General features: G+C 41.2%; 4 protein-coding genes across 5 annotated transcripts; 1 reads left to right on the forward strand and 3 right to left on the reverse strand.

Moving 5' to 3' along the window:
- Positions 1 to 107: 107 nt before the first annotated feature.
- Positions 108 to 3,541, forward strand: mycbp (MYC binding protein). The gene is made up of 5 exons (XM_085396270.1): positions 108 to 403; positions 629 to 701; positions 812 to 860; positions 3,105 to 3,234; positions 3,320 to 3,541. Exons 1-5 carry the CDS (start codon positions 389 to 391, stop codon positions 3,362 to 3,364), a joined length of 312 nt encoding a protein of 103 aa, XP_085252396.1. The 5' UTR covers positions 108 to 388; the 3' UTR covers positions 3,365 to 3,541.
- A 2,073-nt stretch (positions 3,542 to 5,614) lies between these two features.
- On the reverse strand, positions 5,615 to 7,120 carry gja9b (gap junction protein alpha 9b). Of its 2 annotated transcripts, XM_085396262.1 has the most exons (2): positions 6,055 to 7,120; positions 5,615 to 5,976 (listed from the first exon to the last, which is right to left on the reverse strand). In XM_085396262.1, exons 1-2 carry the CDS (start codon positions 7,118 to 7,120, stop codon positions 5,615 to 5,617), a joined length of 1,428 nt encoding a protein of 475 aa, XP_085252388.1. The 2 variants fall into 2 exon arrangements, with proteins under 2 accessions (XP_085252388.1, XP_085252387.1); XM_085396261.1 differs by having other exon boundaries at positions 5,615 to 7,120.
- Positions 7,121 to 11,613: 4,493 nt separating this feature from the next.
- Positions 11,614 to 18,783, reverse strand: srsf10b (serine and arginine rich splicing factor 10b). Its single transcript, XM_085396133.1, has 6 exons — positions 18,619 to 18,783; positions 16,232 to 16,338; positions 15,197 to 15,298; positions 13,973 to 14,144; positions 13,837 to 13,890; positions 11,614 to 12,738 (listed from the first exon to the last, which is right to left on the reverse strand). Exons 1-6 carry the CDS (start codon positions 18,681 to 18,683, stop codon positions 12,516 to 12,518), a joined length of 723 nt encoding a protein of 240 aa, XP_085252259.1. The 5' UTR covers positions 18,684 to 18,783; the 3' UTR covers positions 11,614 to 12,515.
- Positions 18,784 to 18,998: 215 nt separating this feature from the next.
- fabp10b (fatty acid binding protein 10b, liver basic) lies at positions 18,999 to 20,028 on the reverse strand. The gene is made up of 4 exons (XM_085396977.1): positions 19,674 to 20,028; positions 19,424 to 19,596; positions 19,136 to 19,225; positions 18,999 to 19,049 (listed from the first exon to the last, which is right to left on the reverse strand). The coding sequence occupies exons 1-4, from the start codon at positions 19,867 to 19,869 to the stop codon at positions 18,999 to 19,001; spliced, it is 510 nt and encodes a 169-aa protein (XP_085253103.1). The 5' UTR covers positions 19,870 to 20,028.
- Positions 20,029 to 20,048: the final 20 nt, after the last annotated feature.

Genomic DNA, 20,048 nt, shown 5'->3' on the forward strand with positions numbered 1-20,048 from the left:
TTCCCAATTATAATGGGTTGTTGCTTAACTGACGAAAAATCATAATATGGTAGGTAGGTTCTGCATGCCCGTGACGCAAATCTGGCAACACAGCTTCATCGTCTCGTTTCGATGTCTGAGGCGTTTCAGTTGTTTACTCGCAAACGGAACAACTTACGTTTCTTTGTTGTTTAAATGTATCTTATTTTAACAGCTACTCTGTAGTCTTTCTTCTCCTTTTACAAGCTGATTGTTTATCGGAAGAACTTCATTTCCGCATGATTTGATGTGTTGTTATGGCAACAGAGTCACCTCCTGCGTAGCATTCAAACAGCTGCAGCTAGTCCCGAGTTATTTTCCGTTTCGCACATTGTAGACGACCCGGAGTTACACGGCTATTATTGAAGTCATGGCTCAATATAGAGTAAGTATTTTTGGCCTTACTTTCTGTAGCTGTTATGTTTTACGTGGTACATTTAAAGTTTGTAAAACTAGCTAGCTAGCGTCATAACAACGTGACCCCTGCTCGCCAACACGGTGGAAGGCAGTGAAGGCACCATGGGCTGAAAACAGTTTTTATAGCGCTCTTTATGTCGGTGTATGAATGGGCTCCCAACTTGTGTGTCATCCAACTATTTGTCTTTTTCAGGCCTCTGAGTCGAAGCGGGAGCAATTTAGAAGGTACCTCGAAAAATCTGGAGTCCTCGACACCTTAACAAGCGGTAAATGGACCCCCCCCCGTTCAGCCTGGTGACATTAACGATAATGCATTCTGTGAAACAGTCTTTTAATTTGTTTTTACTGATATCCGTGCTCCCCCTCTTTCTTGCAGTTTTAGTTGCTCTTTATGAGGAGCCTGAGAAACCTAACAATGCACTGGAGTATCCTTTTCTCATTTTTGCAGCCTTACTACAAACTCAGGTGGTAACAATTAGTTTCTGATGTGGCTCTATCTTCAAAGCAAAAAAGATATGTCACACTTGTATGTTTCAGATCTACTGGGTTTTAATATTGGAAATGCAGGTTTTAAATTATTATTTCATTTATTGAGGGGAAAAAGTTATCCAGAATTACCAGGCCTTATGTGGAAAAAGTGATTCCCCCTAAACCTAATAACTGGTTTTGCCACCAGCAAGAACTGCAACTCTTTGGTATAACTAGTAACAAGTCTTTCACATCACTATGGAGGAATTTTGGCTCGCTCTTCTTTGCAAAACTGGTTTACTTCAGCCACACTTTATTTTTTTATTATGTTTATTGTTTATTAGCTCGATTAGCCAGTTTAAGTCCAAACTTTGACTAGATAAAGCCTTCCAAAACTTTCATTATTGAGTCATTAGGAAGTGGACAGTCAGGTTATTTTTGTCCAATATTTGTTTGATCATGTGGAATATTTAAATGCAGCAAATATGTAAAAATAAGATCTGGAAGTTGGCAATACTTTTTCACAAAATGTCACTCAGTATAAACAGGTTTAGAGCTTAAACCACTGCATTTAAAATAAAATAGTTTATTATTTTTTATTTATGGTATTATCAGTCTTAAAATGTTACGATTGCAGTCAAATCGATTATTTAAATGCACCGTTGTCCCCTGAAACCTTCAGATGGGCAATGAGGTGACTCCTGGTCCATTTAGAGATGAATGGCAGCCTTTAAGACTTTGAGTTTTAATTCACAATAAAAATCTTAACATCTCCAATTCTTCAGCTATGTAGAAAGGGGAAATCAACTGCATCAAAATTCATCAATATGTTGATGTTCTGTGCATCTCGGTATACTGCAAGGATGTAGGCTAGACCAAATACCGTATTTCCCGGACTACAGAGCGCACCTGAATATTAGCCGCACAAGCTAAAAGCAGGGGAAAATCCTGTTTTGTACATACATTAGCCGCACCTGACTAAAAGCCGCAGGTGTTTCAATGTTGACTTATCATATGTAAGAGAATATGCACAAATCGAATTGTCAGGAAAGAGATGGCTGTTTGGAGACACACCACTTTTATTAATATTTTGAAAAACAAGTTATGGGTACATATTTGCATAACCTTTTAGGGTATGTGTACAAGTAGTGGTAATTACAAGTACAAAACATGTACTGTGCTTCATAAATGAGTAACAAATGTAGTACATAACAATAACCTACAGCACACCAGAAAAATAGATTCAGACTACCTTTTAGGCTCAGGTGCAGTGACACGGCTTTAACAAGAAGAAAAGTCAGTCATTCACCACCATCTTTCTCTTCTTCCTGCGCACTAAAACCACCAAAGTCCTCTCCTCCAGTGTCGGAAACGAACAGGCTCAGGGTGGCTTCATCATCTACTCTCAGCTCCTTTCTTTCGTTGTCACTTTCAAAACCAAAGAAATCCTCAGAGTCGAACACCTTCTGAAGAGCCTCCTCTCCATCAGGCAGCAGTCCAGCCCTTCGAAATCCGTTGGTGATCGTGGATGTTTTCACACTTTCCCACGCTGTCAGAATCCAGTGGTGGAGTTGGGCATAACTTGCTTTTTGCCTCCAGCTGAACGCGTAGTGCTACTTTGAAGTTTGTTTTTCGCGCTACTTCGTACGGCACTACGTTGCCTGGCGGATGGACATGTGACTAACATACCACTCTTGAACTCCGATCCTTCCGCCAGGCAACGTAGTGCCGTACAACAGCGGAACAAACAAAACAAATCCGCTCATGGACAATCCATAGAAAAGCCGCACCTGACTAAAAGCCGCAGGGTTCAAAGCTTGTGCAAAAAGTAGCGGCTTATAGCCCGACAATTACGGTAATCACTCGGCTGTTTTATTGTGGAAAAGCCAGTTTCTTTTTATGGCAGCAGATTTAAAATCTAAGGGGTTTTTTGTAATCTGTTCATGGGGTTTGATTTATTCTGTGTTCTTCACATGTTTAAATACTGCAGGATACTTGCAGTGGGTGAGTCTGTCACAGGCCAACAGTTCTTAAGCTAAGGAGTCATTCTCCTGCACCAGTCTCTCCAACCTACAAACTGGATCATCATTCTCCTGAATTAACATGCAGAACCGAGTTGGACCTTGTTCTGCTCTAATAAAATTAGATAGTATTGATGGGTAAAATGTCCATGCACTCGTTAACCTTAACCATGGCAACAGTTTCATAAAGCTTCATCTCGGGGCAGCTGGTCCAGAGCCAGCAGACACAGAGGCTCTTCGTACGGAGCTGGCTGACCTACAACAGAAGTGCAGCGAGCTCATGGAGGAGAACAAAGAGCTGAGGAGCAGGGTGAGCGTTTACAGATAATCACATGTCTATATTTGGTCTGGATTCTGTGACCTTTAACCTTCTCGTTTTCCTCCTCATCTTCCAGCTGATGCAGTATGAACCATCGCCTGATGGGGAAGCAGCAGAGTAGAGGTTTTCTTTGCTTTTGTGGAGGAATAAAAAGAAAAATGTTACTAAAGCCTTGTTTGTATGTAAATGTTTATTAAACAATGGCTGTACAGTGAATGCAAAATCACTGTTATTTTATTTTATTTTTTTTGTTGTATAACAAGAAGCTTTCTAAATTAAAAATGACATTTCAGCATCAGCCTTTCTCTGTCCTGAAGGTCCTTGATTTTGCTGATGGAAATTCTTCATTTGTTATTAAAGCTTCATCATGGATGAATTCAGATGCTGCGACTGACTGAAGTGTCTGGCTACAAAGGATCCTGCAGGAAGTAGTTACCAGAACATGTGTGCACTCTGGTTATTTCTTAGGTACATATACTTGCTAATAACAGGCCTAAAGTGTGGCAAGAAAATCACACTGTGATCTACACCACCACTCCCAGTCTGAACCATGACTTGAGGCATGTTGGATCCATCCTTTTCTGTTTTTCTACACCAAATTCTAACCCTACCATCCAAATGGCATTGCAGTAATTTTTACTTATCAGACCAGGCAGGTTTGTTCCCGTATTCAGTTGTCTGATTTTGGTGAGTAAGTGTGAACTGTACCTTCAGTTTCCTGCTCTTCGTGGACAGGAGCGGCACGCGATGTAGTCTTCTGCTGCTGTAGCACATTTGCTTCAAGCTTTGGTGCGTTCAGAGATGCTCTTTGTTGTAATGATTTGTTATTTCAATTACTGTTGTCATTTAATCTCAGGGAAGTCTGGCTGCTCCCAGTCAACAAATATTACCCAGAGAACAGCTGCTCATTGGGTATTTTCTGTTTTTCAGACCATTCTCTGTAAATCCTACAGATTTACTCACTTGTTGGCAGGAATTGGCTCACTTGTGTGGCAACAGTCATGGAAACATCATTGTGGCTTATATGCATGTTATTTTCTAACCACTCATGTTTTGCTGCAAGTGAAATTTACTGCTGGAAAAGTCTTGAAGATATTTCATGTCAAACGTAACAAAGAAAACAGATGACTCAAGTTGACTCCTTTGTTGCATAAAAATGATTGAAATCATAATTATGATGCAGAGGTGCAAAATCAGTCTCCACCAGCCAGTGGGCCCGCTCAGTCTCACCCCTGACAAGTTAAAAGGCAAACTAAAATCCCCCCTTGTCAAAAGAAAAGAAAGAAATCTATAAAAGGCATTATGTTAATGAGGTAAATGATCCTAGTCAGTACTGTTATTTAAGTCGAGGTCAAAAGAGAGAAAACAACACTTGCTATGAACTCTCAGACAGTATAAAACATAGGCGCAGGTTCGAGGTCTGAAAAGTGAAGCCAATGCAGAAACGCTTTAAACCTGCATTCTTACTAATGTCCACCAGGGGGTGATTCCTGTGATTTCAAAAACAACCTGGGTCTCAAAGAAGTCAATGGGGAAGCACCCCTCTGCCCTGAGCTCTGCAAACACTTTCTCAAATAGTTTATGGGTTAAGTCACTCCGTTTGGGTCATATTATTAAAACATTAAGTCAAAAAACAGGAAAACAGGAAGTAAATGGATATTCTAAGGAAGAAGGATTATCCAGGAAATGCTCATTGGCTTACCACTTGATAGCTTGTTAGCCACTGAGGATGCTACAGTTCCCTGCCCATCTTTTATACTGTCTGTGAATTACCTGCAAGCCTTTATTTTAATTGTAAATATGAAAAAATGAAAGGTTAATAAAGCATTTGAGCAGATGTGTTTAGCGCACAGTGCACCACACAAACATAAAAGTCGGCATTTTCTTAAGTTGGTTTCTGAGACAAGGACCCATTCTTATCTGTGATAGCTAAGTTTAGCAATAATTCAGTGCTAGGTGCATGTTTCAGTTAAACAGTTCAGCGTGTGTGACCCTTCAGCCTTCATTTGACCATTAAAACATTTCAGAATAACTCATAAATCGACTTATCATCAAACATCATGAGGCCCCACTCAGTCATGTCAGCTGCTAACATAGCTTTATAGCTTGATTGTTTGAGGGTTGAAGCTCATTCTGATAGCCTGAAACTGACCTGGAAATCTGAGAAAACAAGGCTGTGCATCCTAGTATGAATCCCTCTAAAAGGAAGAGTAGATGTTAGACTGCTTGTTTGTCATATGCTCTTTCTAAGACTGGAGAATGTCTGGCACAAGCATAATCTCTGCAGGCTTTTTGTGATTGTCTTTTAAAGAAGTCTAAACTGTGAAAAAGGTGCAGTAATCGTGTTTTAATGGCTTCTTCTAAGCAGTCCTCATATCTGTAAATCAGTCGGGGCTCGTCTGCTGCTGGCGCTGCTGGCAGCTGACACTCGCCGGTTTGGTGGGGAGGCGGCGGGACTATTGCTCTCCCGGCTGTGTCGAGATATAGAGCTCAGCTCCCCTGCAGAGTCCGGGCTCTGGGGTCTGCTCTGTCTCTTAATGTCTGACTTGGAGAGGATCCTTGCTCTGGGGCCGCCGCCGCTTCGTAGCTTCATGCTGTTGTTCCCGTTGTAGGAGTCTCCGCTGTCTGAGCCATTTCCCTCCACGACTGTGGAGCAGTTCCACGGTGGGGTGATCCTTCGTGTCTTCCTCGTGAAGCCTGACAGCGCTGTGCTGCAGGAGGCATCTGAAACAGGCAGGGTGGGGTACTCAGATCTTGCACGCTCCAGGTCCTCGTGATGTGGTGGGGATTGATCTTCTCGTTGCTCCTGTTTGTCTGAAGGAGGGGACCGCGTCTCACTGCTGGTATTGTTGGAGTTGTTGTTGTGCTCCGTGGGACTCGGGACTCCTTCCTTGCCCTCCTTTTGACTGTCCGGCTTTCCACCAGGGTCCCCTTGAATTGGGACGAAGGCGGAGGAGGCGTTGAGGAGAGGGTAGTTGGGTCCGTTGCCCTGTTTCTCCAGCAGTAACGTGTACCCGCTTGGTGCTGTGGGAATCGTACTCTTGCGTTCCACAGTCGTTCCCATGCAAACCTGATGCATCACTGAGTCCTTTTTCGACTTGCTGACATAATAATCGTCCAGGTCATCCTTCAGGTGTGGGTAGTAGTCCAGAATGCCCTTCTTAATCCTCTTGAAGCCAAGGTGCATGATCTCCAGCAGACTGAGGAAGAGAGAGATGCAGGCGATAGCTTGCATGAACATCATGAAAACAGTTTTCTCTGTTGGTCTCGAGACGAAGCAGTCCACCACGTTAGGACACGGCTCCCTCTCGCACTTGTAAATGGTGCTCAGGCGGTTTCCATACAGGATGTATTGAACCGTCATAAAGCTGACCTCCACCACTGAGCGCGTAACAATGTGGGCCACGTAGGTGCACAGCAGAGAGCCCCTCAGTGGTGCTTTGTTGAGCTTCCCCTGCTCCAGCTGCCTCATCTCCTTTTCAATCCTCTTCTTCACCTCTGTCAGCTCTGCATCCACCGCCTCCAGCTCCCGCCGGAGAGCCACTTTCTTGCAGTGGCGTTCCTTCTCCAGAGCCCGCAGCTGGTAGATGGCATGACCCATGTACACCAGGGAGGGCGAGGACACAAATATCACCTGGAGCACCCAGTAGCGGATGAGGGAAATAGGGAAGGCCTGGTCATAGCATACATTCCGGCACCCCGGCTGCTCGGTGTTGCAGATGAAGTCGGACTGCTCGTCATTCCAAACGTCTTCTGCGGCGACGCCCAGGACCAGCATTCGGAATATGAACAGGATGGTCAGCCAGATCTTGCCAACCATGGTGGAGTGGATATGCACCTCCTCCAAGATCCCACCAAGGAAGTTCCAGTCTCCCATTTTCTACTTTAGCAGCTCTGTAACAAAAAAAGAGAGAAAAACTCATTTATATACTAGGAGTTCAGTGTTTCTTCTAACCACTTGCAATGTGCACCTGTGATCTCACCTTCTCTCTGTCAGAATGAGAACCTTTCAACCTTCCTAAAGGACATTCAAAGCTCTTCTTTGGATCTTGGCTGCTTTTTTTATGTACTCCATAAACATGATCCCACACTGCTTCAGTAATGTTCCACTGTCTAGGGATGCTTTTACTGCATTGGCAGTGAAACAAAAAAGGAAGCCAATCAGATTCATCCCAGATGGTGTTGCATGATAGATCAAAATGTGAAGGTACTTTTCAGCAGATCCTTAACAACACCAGCTGAAATTAAGCCCCATGCATTGACAGCCCCCACCGTATTTTACAGATGCCAGTAGATCTTCACTGTTGTAGCTCTCTGTTGATAAGTGACAAAGATAAACTTTGAAAGCTCTTCAGAAAGTCTGGAGAATTACTGCCCAAGACCACTTTAAAATAATTGCAATAAGTCTGGCTACTTGTCATTTAAGGTGGGTAGTAAGCCACAGTTAAAACGAGACACACACCACATATGGGGCGGCTGCAGCTTAGGAGGTAGATGGAGGTCAAATATCCTTCGGCAAGATACTGAACCCCAAGTAAATATCAGAGTCTGTATGTGTGCGAACATGCTTGGATTAATAGCTGAATGAATGAATGAGTGAAGGGCATGTTGTATAAAGCTCCGGTACTCAGGTATAGTAGGAAAGCGCTGTATATGAAAAAATGGTAAATGGATGGGTTCTTATATAGTGCTTTTCTACTCTCCCGGAGTACTCAAAGCACTCTATACAACATGCCACATTCACCCATTCTCACAAGCACTCCCTCTAAACTGAGTGCTTTATAACTACATTCACACACATTCACACTCCGACGGATGCATCGGAGAGCAATTTGGGGTTAGTATCTTGCCCAAGGATACTTGACATGCAGATTGGAGGAGCCAGGGACTACTACTAATCGAACCACTAACCTTCCGATCAGTAGGTGACCTGCTTTACCTCCTGAGCTGCAGCTAATCCATTAACAAGTTTGAAGATTGCCCTCACATGCAACAGGATGCAGCGTTACAATCCTGAAAAGTACAAGTCCATGTAGCCCATTGGAAACAGAAGCTGATGTTTGCTTTTCACGTGTGGTGAAATCACAGATGCACATGTGCCAGTGGTCAGAACAGGATTTTCATAGAACAAAAGGAGAAAACTGTGAAGGGGAACGCGGGTGTATTTAAAGGTTTTGCATGTTTTTATGGATAGAGACGAAGACTACTGACTAAGACTATCTTTAAAATGGTTTATTGATATTTTATATTATATCAAAGGAACAGAACAGCACAGTGTAATTTAGAAGGTATAAAAATTCATTCACATCAGTTAGATCTTTATTTCAGTGTGAACCTGAACATTTGTCTGCTGCTTTTCATTTTGAGCATGAAAATAAGTCACTTTCTTTAAGGTTAGAAAAATTTCACTTATCATCTTTTTAATGTGTGATGTATTTACATTTTTTTGTGTAGTTGTTAATTAGCGAACAAGTTAAAAAAAAAGGATGCAAAGGAGCATATACCAGGTAATATCTGAGAATAACCTAATCCCAGAGAAGAGCTTCAATTGCTTATTTTTTTAAATATTCAAAATTTACACGGCAAAGCTAGTTTTCAAAATGAGCTGAAACATAAGAAAAATGGCTTTAAAATGCTTGTTACATGCTGATACAGCAGTAATTATTTTATAGTGTGATTTAAGAAAAAATACAACACTGTTAGGTTACATTTCACTGCTGATGCTTTTAAATGTAATCATCATTCCTGCAGAATAAAAGCCCCAGCTTACTGAGTTACAACTAAACCACAGCCCAGCAGACACCATTTGAGACAGGAGTCTATTCACCACTATTTTGTGTCATCATTATAAAAACTTCCAGATAAATGAGTAAAACCAGACACAACCGATCATTTTAAATACAAATCAATAACTTAGCATTAACTCACCTTTTATCTTCCATATAAAAATGTAACCATAAAAGCCTTTTTGATGTAACGCTGCCGATTTCTGACCTATGAAAGCATTTTTTCTTTATTTTTCATCTCTTATCAAAGGTAAAATCTTCCCACTGGTAGACATTTAACTCCCTGTTGTTGGTCACGAACTGGGCAAAAACAAATGAGGCGAGCTGGCACTAACTCTTCTCGACTTATAGAGTGTGAAACACCATCAATCAATTCCGTGGCAATGGTCTGCTGCCATTTACCTCGCAGCAGTATGAATGGACGACCTGCCAGTTCCTGCGAGTCATCAGGGGTGAAATGTGCTCCAAAATATTTGGTTGTCTGTCGCCTATTTCTGGTTGAACCCAGAGGATCCTGGACTGGTTTGATCCTCTAAATTTAGATGAAAGCAGCACAGAACTGGGTGAACTGGGCTGGGCCTTGGTGGGAATATGGGTTCTGAGACGGCGCTCTCATTTTCTAAACAGTAGGATATTTTTGGATCTTATCCGAGGACAAAACAAACAAACAAACAAACGAATTGAAGACCGGTACTCCCAAAACTAGAGATATTAATTTTACAGAACCTCAATTCTACTTTATTCCAACAACAGATGTCACAATAGACAATAGAGAGCTTTACTACATGCGCCTCCATGTTTGTTTTTTCAGGCTAATTGTTTTCATGAATATTTGTTTGACTATTTACCAGAATATGTTTTTAAAATTGCACAAATTAATGAGGAATTCAAAGAAAAATCCTATTTTTTTCTTAATGCACCTTCATAGATGCATATCTATTCATTTTGTTTTCCTCCATGAAGGAACTTTGTAATTTGCAGAGTTTTTCTTGCATAATGGATTTCATCTGCTCCCTTTATGGGACCCCACAGTCCCTGCCTCCCTCTCACCCTATCCCTAGTATCGTCCTCTGTCACTCCAACCCTCCTCCACCACACTCATGAATCTTCTCCTCCTCCTCACAACAGGTCTTGCTGCCATCTGGCAAGTCTTGCTTCTACTGACTGCTCATACCTCCAACTCTCCAGGTTCTCTAACACCTCTGAAGATCACAACGTCGTCTGCGAACAGACTCCTGCCTGACCTCATCTGTCAACCTGCCAATCATAAACTGTCTATGGTGCTTATCTATCAATCAACCAGAAAAAAAGATTTATTTGATTTATGTAGAGTAAAATGTACAACCAGTGTTTGTCTGGTTTATCTTTGTTTCCTATTTCTGCTACAACAAGCAAATAATTCTTATAAAAATAAGGGTGTTCAAACATCAGGCTGTTATATTTAACCAGTGAAACAGTACACTGAATAGGCAGGTTGGTGGTGGTGTAAATCACAACAATGTGAGCCTGGGGTCATGTCCTGGTAATGATCATCTACGGTTCCAACCCTGCAGGCTGGAATATTTTCCCCTACATTCACACAGAACTTTTTAAGCTCTTCCAGGAGCCCCGCCTCACAACTAATTTCTTAACACATTAATTATTAAACATAGATGGCCGTGGCTCAGGTCATCTTTGAATCGGAAGGCTGGTGGTTTGAACTAGCTGCTCTAGTCTGCATGTCAAAGTATCCTTGGGCAAGACACTGAACCCCGAGTATGTGTTTATGCTCCCAACCTATTCACTGCAGTGTAAACAGAGAAAGTGCTTGTGTGATTGAGACATGTTTAAAGTATTCAAATAGAAATGTGTTATAGGAATCAGTCTGTTTACCAAATCTTCAGCCTTATACTGAAAATAAACCTGATCTTGAGTATTGAACCCCCCTCATAGTTCACCTTAAATGATACTGGTGATGTAGCTGTTCAGTTCTGCTCAGATAGAAAAGCAGTAGAAACTATAAATGAAGCTCGATCTTCAGCCGTTACAGCTCATCTCTGTACATTTTGTGTGTGTTTTTTTTAGAAGGTGGCAGGTACAAAAAGTCCAAACAGGAGTTTTAGGGGTTTAAGGATAACTGACATCATAGATGTGACACTACAATCTTTACAGGGTGGAGTACAGCTGGATTAAACTGACCAGGAGTGGCAGGGACTGAGAGAAACCCAGAAACCCGTCTGATTACAGCATCATCGTGGTGCAGCCTCTTGTTTTTGTGATTATGCTCATACTGGTGACTGCATGGTTGATAAGGACTTCCACCATCTGCAGCTTTATTCATCTGACTGATGCATTTTTCCAGTACAGCGATCAATGAGACACGTCCGATTTCATCCATGGCTGCCTCTTTGCTGAGAATCTAATTTCAGTTGTTCCATTAAAAGGAAATCGATGGACGGGGCCGTGCTCACAGACTGTCCTGCTCCGTTTTCCAGGCAGACGCTGGGGATCCACAGGACACCGAGGTCTCCGAGGAGGAGAAAACTCTGAATTGTGTTCAATAATGAACTTTGGTCAAGCAAGTACAAAAACAAGCCACGCAATATTTTCTTTAACCGAAAGTTAACCATTTATTAATCAAAATAACAGTTTTTTCCCCTACTAAAGATAGAAGATAAGAATAAAACATGCAGCGACACGAGTTGTTCTGAAAAACACCGTCAAGTAAACCTGCTTCTCCTCAAAGAAACAACAACTTGGGGGGAAAACAGAAAAAAAAAAAGGGTTTAACTCTTACAGAAAACACCACAAAGAAAACAAATGACCGTATAGGTCAGCTTGCTGTTGACGTCTTTAACACTTTAGGGACCCCAGCATCACCTCTGTGCGTTTTAGCACCCGTGCTCATGTACTTGACTAAACTGCAGACGCACACCATCAGCTTTAATTCCTTTTCTTTCAAGAAGTTCTCGGTTTCTTCCATAAAACACATCTTTAAAAAAACCTTGAACACATTTATCTCATGGTGATGGTTTATCGCTGTCGAACAAATGTAAATTTAAAAAACAGCGGTGAAACTGGCTGACAGTAAAGTACCTAGTACATGATTAGTTATAAAACACACAAAGATGCATTTGGTTCACCAACAGACTCAATACTTCCTTAGAATACTGAATGTCAGGGATTGTTTAGCAAAAGTGGGTGCATAGGGTTTAGAAAACAAAAATCATCAGTAACTGGTTGTATATATAAAAAAGACTGGATATTCTTCCCGTCAGGCTGAGCGCAGAAACCGCTGAATCTTGCTCCTAAAGAGAAATATCACCGAACAACTTTATAAAACCAAGCCGAGGAGCTGCAGCGCTGTTCTTAAAATGGAATAGCGAAAACGAGCTTTCTACAAATGGACGTTACATTCATGGCAAACAAACACCTTTACTTAACAAAACGACCAGCTCTGCTCTGTCTGACAGAACCGGGGGAACGGGGTGGGGAGTGGGTTCTGCTTTAGCGTCCTCCTGTCTTGCGCCCGGCCCAGGACCGGGACCGAGAACGTGAGCGAGAGTGTGATCTCGACGCAGACTGGGACCTGGAGCGGGACGGGGAATGCGTCTGTCGGACTTCTTCCTCAACGTAGCGGGAGGTGGACGGCGGTTTGACGTTCTCTCGTGGAGATGCGGATCTGGAGCGGGATCGCTCTCTGGAGACTCTCCGGGGTCTCTGCTTGTATCTGAAGGCACACAAAGTAAAAGAGTGATACGTCACACTTTTAGATGCAGTGCAGATCAGATTTTACTTTCAACTGGCTGTGGGGTGACGTGATTGACTGTCTGGTCCTTATTTTTTCCGCCTCTTCTCTCATTAAAACTGAAAACTGATGAGTGTTAAATGTGGAATTTCCTCCTCGGAGCATAAGGATCATTAGGGTTACTCCCCAAGAGTCAAATCTGATGATATCCCATGAATTTCTAACTTGTGGGCACCGTTACAGATGAAATGACGCATATTAGATCTAACAATAACTGGTAGAACATGGATAACATGAACAGTAATGTATGTAAAGGAGGAAAAGACTGTGGGATTCAATAATATCACCACATCAGTACAAAAGAGCTTAAAAACCAGTTCATGAAGCTACCAGTTTTCACCCAGCTGTGCTGCTGTGTGCGCCAAATGGTTTAAGACTGACACTGTCCAACAATTTGATGCTGACACACACAACATAGAGCCACGATGGCTGGACCACCTGGTTCCTTCTGTATTTTAAATAAATAAACGCGCCACACCTTGCTTTACACCCAACCTGCATCTTTCAGTTCATCTGGACACGACAGTCTTCATTCAGTAGCTGTCTCTAAAACAAATGGCAGTCGATGAAAAAATAAGTAAATAAAGGACTCGTGTTAACTGCGATTATGGAAATGAGCAGCTGTCAACTGCAGAGAAACACTTTCTTCATTGAACTCATTTCATTTCTTTCCTTCGAGTCCTTCTACCATCTGGAGTCGCCTTTGCCGCTGTATGACAAAGCTGACGTCAAATTAACAAGCTGCTGTTTCTGCACCTCTCGATTTTTCCAACCTGGTGTGTTGTACCGCTGCAGCTGAACTGAGGACACAAGTGTTGTATTGTATTGTGACGTGGGTATTCCAGGGCATTTAGTCTCACGTTATCCTATTTGTCATTTAATGGTTGTTGGCAAAGAAAATCTACATTACTTCCACCTTCTGGTTGCAGTAGCACATTACAAAGATGGATTTTAGGAAGCAAAACAACAGACAGGCTACATCTGTGTAAATGTGGTCTTAGTCTAGAAGAGAAGTTGTACCTGTCATCCTCGCGGCTCCTGCTTCTTCCTCTTCCATACACCCGTCCACGAGACCTAAGGAAAAATGAAAACGTTATTTTCCTTCTCACAAAGAACACTTTGGACCGACCGACTCTCTTCTGAGAGATTAACTCACTCTCGAGGACTCTCCGAACGTCTGCGGCGGCGATCGTAAGACGGGCTGCGCGACCTGTATCTTTCGTAACTGCGGCTGCGCGACCGCCGGCGCCGGCTGTCTCGATCGTAGTCGTCATACCGGGAGGATCTTCCTGGGGAACGCCGCTCCTTTGATTTCATCTGATTTGGTGCTGGTGAAAAAGAAGAGGAGGAAGAAGTGGTTAAAGCAGAAAACAATTAAAACCATGATGGTTGATGCTTAATTTTAAACACTTAACAAATCTGAAAACGTGATTTAAAAGGAACCCCGACTATGACGACGCATACTGCAGATTTCTTGGTTGTTAAAACGTTGAGGGGGAAGGGGGAATCCTTTCAGTCTCAGTTCGTGACTGTTGTTTATGTCACAGTGCAGTCTGGGTAATGATGCCTAACAGCTTGAACAAGAGTGTACTAATGTAAGGCTCATTGGGAAGCTTTTACTACACTGACTCGCCACAGTGGGTAGCTCCACATATTTAATTCAGCAGATTTTATACCGTTTGTCCTGATGCGACCACAAATGGATTTCTGTCTCCTCCTGGCATCAAACCGTTAATCTTTTGCATGTTAAATAAATGTGTGGAGCCACAGAACTGATGCAGGTTATTTGTTTTTGCCTGAGTGGCGACATGTATCATTCCAGATGAGACTGCAGCACACCTCAGCAGCTTAAGCCAGTGTGCTGATGTAACCGTTGGCTCATGCAACAACCAAAGCAGCGTAACTGAGCTGAAATGAGACCAGTGCAGATAAATTGCATGAATAACACTTATGCATTCTCACCAATTTACTCAGTAAATCTGCTTGTTTTCTATATTTTGAAAAGTTAACAGGACAATGTTAGAGTCGATTCTGATGTCTCCTTATAAATAAAAGGATAATTTCCAGTTGTTCTTCACACTGAGGAAAGCTTCCTAATACTAAACTGGTGTCAGATAAATTCAGTGTCTGCAGATGTTGAAAACAGAGTACCGGCATGTTGTTGGAAATGGGTCTAATTTTAAACGCCATGTTTCATGGGGAGGAGACCACCAGCTAAATATTAATAAATAATAAATAATCAGGGTTCCTTTTAAAGAGATAAAACCGAGCTGGTCACACATTTTTCTATCATTGGAAGTCACAGATTAATATTTAAACCAACAGCAAAAATATTTCAAAGTGTTTGAATCTAATTCAGACACAAAAACCAGACACTTACTCTTCCTGTCGCCCTGTGCAAACTGGATTTCAATCTGGCGACCACAGACCCACTTCCTGTCCAGGCTGTGAAGAGCATCTTCGGCATCACGCACGTCCTCAAATATGCTGAGTGGTTAAGGTTTCTGTTTCTTTCTCTTTTTTTAAGGCCTCACAAATTTAAAGAAATGTTTTTTTTTCTCCTAAACAAATAAAAGGCTTCTCAAGAAAAAGAACCATGCACTTCATAAACGTTTACTTTAGTTAAATTTGTGAGGCCCAGTTTACCATGTAAAAACATTTATAAAAAGACACCGTTTACATTACTGTAAGACAGGTGAGAAAACAACACAAACACGCTCAGCTGACTGCTTTTTTTTTTTTTAAGGGATAAAAGATGAAGCAAGCTCTTTTCAAACATATCATCTAACTGTCTGAGGGATCACGACAGTGACTATATATAAAAAAATAAAATCAAACACAATAAGACTGGATTAAATCGTTTCATCAGTGTCACAGGGAAAGCTGATTTTGGTGTCATGTCAAATTTGTGGATGGGAGGATACAAAATAATTCAGACTTGTTACCTTTGCCCATGCTTGACTTTGAACTTCATCTTGATCTTTACACTCTTTAACCGACTCCCACAGAGACTCGGGGGTTTCCTGCTTGCTTTCTCCTCTTAAACCTCTTTTTCTTTTCCCCATTCTTTGCCGCCATATCCAAATCCAAGCTTTGTCTCCGTTCCCTTTTTCCTCTTCATGCTTTACTTTCTCTTTTCAACCTTTTCCCTCCCTCTGATCCTGCAGGTCTGTGTGTCTTTACAGCTACTCTATATGGGTCTTTGTAACTCTTTGTGGCCGGTTTCCACAACTGGACGCGTTTACATTTTCTGAAGCAATAACAGAGAAATATGCGTGTTAGATATTCAATCAGATTATGTGCAAAAAGAAAATGCATCACAAAAAATAAATTAATAAAAATCTTCTCTGCCGAAAGGAAATTTAAATAATTTGTTAGCAGCAGCATACACAGTTAAAAGTCATTGGGAAAGGATATTGAATGTATGCAAATCCTCTTGGCTGACGTGTATAGAAGTCAAGTGGGATGTAGACATCTACTATCGGCCCATAGCGGCCAAACTCACGCCGCAAATCCTCAGGCCTGAACACCGTAAATACAAGTATAACTCAACTGACCATCACGGGCATCTCTACCTACATCATCAACCAGTGGCAACAGCTGGAAGAGCAGCTGCTGAATAAAGGGACAGTTCACCTCAGAGTACATTTTGTTTCCTCTTACCTGGAGGGTGATCCACCTGTTAAAAGAGCTCAAAGACAATTTGTATCCCAGCAGGACTGTTTTTAAACAGAGCAGGTGGCAAACACTGAGGAGCTCTTTTGGGCATTTTTAAAATTTATTTATTTATTAATCAACCAAGAAACGAGAGGCCTGGATGACAAAGCAGGATTTGGGTAACTTCCGTATTACGAAGGTGTCTCACGTTAACCCAGCTGATGGTAACTAACCTGCCCCACAGTACATTAAGTTCCGATATCAGAGAGCAGTGAAATCAACAGCCTGTATTTTTTGCTCATGATTCAATTGTGGTCACATAATCAGCCCATTTTCCATCCATCCCCTTTGAATATAAGACTTCCTTATCATATATCAAATACAACTTCAGGGTTTTCCCTTCATACAAATGCTTTTAATGTCACTCAGAGAGCTTCTCACCTTCAAAGAAAGAAAAATATACCAAAACTGTCATTAAAATATAAAGCATTTGAACCATGTTGTGGATGTAATTTACTCAAGTACAAAATACCCTCTGTTTTATCAAGTGACCTAAATTAACAGGAAACTGGTTTTCTCTTCTTGTGGCCTATATATGTGCACAGTCATTGCAAAAATGAAAAACACTCAACTTGTGCACATAAAGCTTAAAAATGTTAATTTGGTTAAGAAACAATCTTTTATTTTGTGTCCAGATAAGATTATGTCCTTGTATGTAAAGCATTTTTAGTCGACTGGTCTTTTCTCCAAGGCAAAAGCCACCAAGGCTCACGGGTATTGTAATTTTTAGAAGTTTCATTGCCTAGTAGTCCATTGTTTTTTTCTTTAGTAAAATAATCTGGGAAATGTTTAGAAAATAGGGGCAAAAAAGCTCCTCACAGTTTGCCACACTCTTCAGGTGAACTATCCCTTTAAAATATCCACACTTTTTAATATTAACATGCAATTCATGTTAATGTCATTGGTGTAGCACTGACACATTATAAACAGTTACAAGGCCGTCCACAGATGTAAATGTAAAATTGAAGAAATTAAGGAAATTAAGTTCAGGTCACAGTGTCAGTGAGATTAAAATCAGCTTCAACATCCATGTCAAACAGAGTTAATCAGTTGTGAAAGAGGTCAGTGATACTTATTTTGGTTTGTGTTGTTAATAGTTTTGGAGATGTTCATGTTTAAATATTGCCTCAGATTGCAATGTGTTTAAAAAGCCTGAAAGTGGTTGGACTGACCTTTAATTTTCAATATATGCGTTAAAACATCACAGCAATCATTGCATATGCCCAAACTTTGGACCATACATTTTTTGGGCAATTCTAAGATGATTGAGAACAAAATGTTGATGATTTCTGATCGATTTACCCATTTCACTCTGCTTTTAAATACTAGTGCAAAACTTTAACTAGTTATTAACACATCTAGCAAGTTTAGTATTTTTAAAACCAAGTTAAACCAACCCTGTGTGGTCAGATTAGATTAACACTGAGACTAAACCTAGATATAACAACAACAATGAAATATGATAATAACAAATACATGAGGAAATCATTACAGGTACAGATTAATTCACAAGCTACACATACAAAATTAAAACGAGCTTTCATTTGCGATCGTGTATTCTGAGGTCAGTATTTTGCCAGTTTAAATGAGAATTTCTGTGCTAATCACATTTAAATATACAAACTTAAATCAGCAAACAGACCTCAGATTGTAACTAATCAATTAACCACGCGTGTTTAAAATTGATAACGGCCAACAAACATTAGGTTAACGTTAGCCGAGGCCATTAATTTTTGCCCCTTCATATTAAATCCACATTGTAGGGTTTCTTGCCTCCTTTAAAATCTTTCAAAGTTTCACGGAGCTGTTTACCAGCTTTCGTTAGCCAGTTAGCTTTGATAGCTTGACTGTAAACATGAAAAAGTTCGCGTCTAAAGAGCAACACAGACGTTAATAATGTTTATAAAACCACAACAAAGACATATATGGCCAAAATAACGTAACGTAGATTTGAAATGCGGCGCTGCTCCCGGTCAGCGTTACCCTTTCAGTTTGCACGTTGAGGCCTACCTTGCCTACCAGGCTAACTTAACTAGCTACAATTAACACGAGTTAACTCGTAGCGGCTTCTTTACGAGGACTCACCTGGACTCATCAGAGATGTTCCTGACAAACAAAGACGTGTTTGGAGGCCTCATGTATCTGGCCATAAAGTTACACTCACGTAGCAGAAGGATGTTTTCTTTTAGAGGGAAAACGAAAGGCTGCGAAGGGGGGAAAATTAGCAACGCATGCGCACTCAAAAGGCGCCTTCCTGCTTCTTCTTCGTTTACACGAAAGCGTGCACTTAAAAATCCCCACAGCGCCCCCTACAATCAGAATACTGCCTTACAGTAAATAACGATACGAGTTTTATAGTGTTTGCACATTTTATTTTATTAACTTCAGCTTTATTTATTTAGTTATAAGTTAACTCCGTTCATCTTCAGATGAGGAATTCTGAGAGGGATCCATGAGCTGGCCGGTCAGACACGTTTGCTCCTGCTGGTGAAGGTTATAGAGCCAGCAGTGATAGTCTAGATATAAACAGTAAGCAGACACATTAGGAGAACGTGGATGATTCACATTCATAGCAGTTTTAAGAAGAATTAGAGCCACCCACCTCAATCATTTCATCCCCTTGAATCTCTCTGACTGAGGTAAACTTGTCATTTTCAGCTATCAGCTTCCCGTTCTCCTCTCTGACAATGCACTAACCAGGAACAAAATCATTGTTGTAGTCAATAACAATTAAATATTAAAAGGTAAATAAATAGCAGAGATACGTCTCCTGCTTACTGTGCCTGCATAAATCACATCATTCATTTCTGCACTGCTCCTTCCAATATTAATTTAAAATTCACAAAACTCTAAAAACTCAAATGTGTTGAGCATGAGGTCCCTGAACTACCTTAAACTTCCTTCCATCCACAGTTGTTATTTCTGACTCTTTTCCCAGGCTGAACGAGTGGACTTTGGTGCAGGCTGGAGTCTTCACGGTGCAGGTGAAGTCTTTGCCGTTCTGCTCTATGATGATCACCGGTTTCACTTCCTTACGCATTTTAATAATCATTTGAGGTGCACCTGGAAAGTATAAATACAAAAAAAACATTTAATATATTCAGGAAATAAATAATCCTTTAGTTTTTAAAATATCTTACCTATGGATTTGAGAAACTCCTCAAGGTTTTCCTCAGAATAAACTTTCCAGGTGCCGTTGAAGTTCATGTTTGCTGCAGAGGATGTTGTCACAGTCTCATCACACGCTGCTGGTTGGCACGCTGGGGATTTCAAACTCCCTGTTATTTCTTTAATTGTCTTTCCACTGAGGGGCCTCAGTAGCCTGAACTCATCCATTAGTCCTTATAACAGTATGTCCTTTTTAATCCTGACATCTTTAAAGTATTCTCGCAGCCAGGCAGCGACACAGGTAGAGTCTGCTCCACCTTTTTTTGACTCCTCCTACTACCTGCACAGTTTGAATCAAACAAAATCAGCAGTAAGAAACTTTTTTTAAGACAGGAATTAAAGCTTTC

This window comes from Rhamphochromis longiceps, linkage group LG22, assembly GCF_057381845.1.
Source record: "Rhamphochromis longiceps isolate RC_006_pf linkage group LG22, R_longiceps_female_GT1.1, whole genome shotgun sequence".
In the NCBI taxonomy this organism is placed as follows: domain Eukaryota; kingdom Metazoa; phylum Chordata; class Actinopteri; order Cichliformes; family Cichlidae; genus Rhamphochromis; species Rhamphochromis longiceps.